Source organism: Pollachius pollachius (assembly GCF_949987615.1).
Source record: "Pollachius pollachius genome assembly, chromosome: 4".
Taxonomy (NCBI): domain Eukaryota; kingdom Metazoa; phylum Chordata; class Actinopteri; order Gadiformes; family Gadidae; genus Pollachius; species Pollachius pollachius.
Genome location: NC_136937.1, coordinates 1,742,290 through 1,744,439, shown reverse-complemented (window position 1 = coordinate 1,744,439; position 2,150 = coordinate 1,742,290). Strand labels below are relative to the sequence as shown.

Below are 2,150 nucleotides of genomic sequence, written 5' to 3'. Positions count from 1 at the left end.
ACACACGCACACACACACACACACACACAGACAGACAGAAACAGACACAGACAAGGACACACACACACACACACACACACACACACAGACACAGACACGCACACACACACACACACACTGACACTCACACACACGCCCTTGCATGTGGCTACAACACAAAACATAGGCTCCATCCATGCAGGGAAACATGCAGAGAACAAAGAGGGTAAGGAACAAAGGCAAGAAAAGATGTTTGACCAGTTTCTACACCAGCGTCATTACATGTACTGTCAAACACACTGGTCCTAGAACTACGTACTAATAAAGTACTAACCAAGTACTTTATTTACTTTTAGTACCACATTGAATATTTCACTTGCACAACCATGTTTTTTTGGCAACAAGATGTCAAGATTAAATTTGGTGTGTTATTTTCAGAAAGTTCAGAAAGTAAAGTTTACCCTGTGGTATCGACAATGGCATTGAATATCATAAGTTATGTATTGAGGTTAGAAAATCCAGTATTGTGACAACAGAATTACCCAGTGAAAAGATGACTGAAGAAACATAGACTGAACCGAGCCACACAATAACCACTAGGTTCAGTGACTTGTCCTTTGCCATGCAACAACGTTTGAATCATACTAATATACAACCTGTTCCTTTTGTCTTTGGTCTCGACAGGAGTAAACCTAATAATCAGTGTGTAAAGTTCATCTCTGACCCAATATCATGAAAGGCTTCATAATATCAAGGCATAGGCCTATAGTCCTACCTCTAAAAACATGAAAGACGTTCTGCTAGTTATTAAAGTTTCCATCCCGTAATTTTCTACAGTGCAGCTCAGAAGCCTCGTAGAGTGTTATAAGATGTGGAAATATAACTGGATTAATCATGTGTGGAATCTAATTATGGGGTCTGTTAGGCACTAGAGATTTGCAAGGGAGCTGTTGTTAGATACTTTTATCCGCCCGTATTCAAACTCATCGTATGTGTCGTGTCATTTGCAATCTATACTTTTCGTTAAGGTCCAGTTCGTTACCAAGCTATTATCGGTGTGTTTAGTTATACATAGCGCGTCTGCGTTGCTCTACGCATGCGTCACTTTGATTAGACGGCAGCGACGCACGAGGAGCAGCAGGCGCCTAATATGAGATATTTTCCACGTTCCGCTGCTAACAGCAGGGATAACTCCTGGGAAGGCGCCTCTGGCCACAGTCACACAGTCCCAGGGTCAGAGGGAGAATCCAAATGTGTAGGCTCAACGTGCACCATTGACAGAGCGACCCTTTTGTTTGTGCTATGGGAACTTTTACAGCCTTTCATTCAGCATCCACACTCGCCTCAAACACGCCCTCTAAACATCGGCTTCATCACACGCTGAGGTAAATCCCGGCTCTTTTCTGGGGAGTTTTGGATCACCTCCCACGTTCCCTAAGTAACGCATAATCACAGACTAGTAGACGCGTTGGCCCATAAACGCGCGTTGGAAACATCCACTCACCTATGGAGACCAGCCTGATGTGTTCCCTCTCGAGGAACTCCAGCGCCACGGACACGTTCTCCAGCTTCATCTGCCTGAAGTTGGGTCTCGAGTGGTACTTTCTGTACATTTTCTTCTGGCTCAGCGTCTCCAGCAGCCCGATGAGCTTCAGCCCGTCGCTTAGGTCCTTCTGCAGGTCGTTGATCCGCTTGCTGAGGCCCTTGAGGTGCTCGTTGCACCACCGCGTAAAGGTGTTCTGCTGGATCTTCTTCCACGGCGCGTCCTCCGCCAGGTCTTTCTCCGTGGCGGGCATCTCCTCTTCCTCCTCGCCGTTGTTGGTGGTGCCCTGGTAGTACTGCGGAGGGTGCTGCTGCTGCTGCTGCTGCTGCTGCTGCTCGTAGTACGTATTGCTCAGCATGTTTCGCGGTTTGCGTACCACCTTTTTTTTCGGAGTTGAGTGGACGCAGGCTGAGCGCGTAAAAGTGGAAGAAGGGAGGAAAAAAGAAAAGGAAAAAACTCGGATGGGACGGTGCCAACAGCGTGAACCGGCCAAGAGTAAGGGAAAAGGGGAGAAAGTAAAACACCGGGGGAAGGAGGCTGTCTTTCACTGCTTTCAGAGGGGGAGGCCAAGTGGTCAAGCCAGTGCTGTGAGTTGCTTATGAATTGAAAGGATCAGTTTAGTTTAGTG

The 2,150-nt window shown here is 47.0% G+C and overlaps 1 protein-coding gene across 1 annotated transcript in view; it reads right to left on the bottom strand.

The window, feature by feature from the left end:
* The window catches only part of LOC307075111 (filamin-C-like), a gene marked incomplete at both ends in the record, with an annotated part of 69,709 nt that extends 67,934 nt beyond the window's left edge, over nt 1–1,775 (bottom strand). Inside the window, 1 exon segment of the mRNA XM_079735616.1 lies at nt 1,484–1,775. Within this exon segment, the coding sequence (XP_079591742.1) occupies nt 1,484–1,775 (292 nt within the window).
* Between the last annotated feature and the right edge of the window lie 375 nt (nt 1,776–2,150).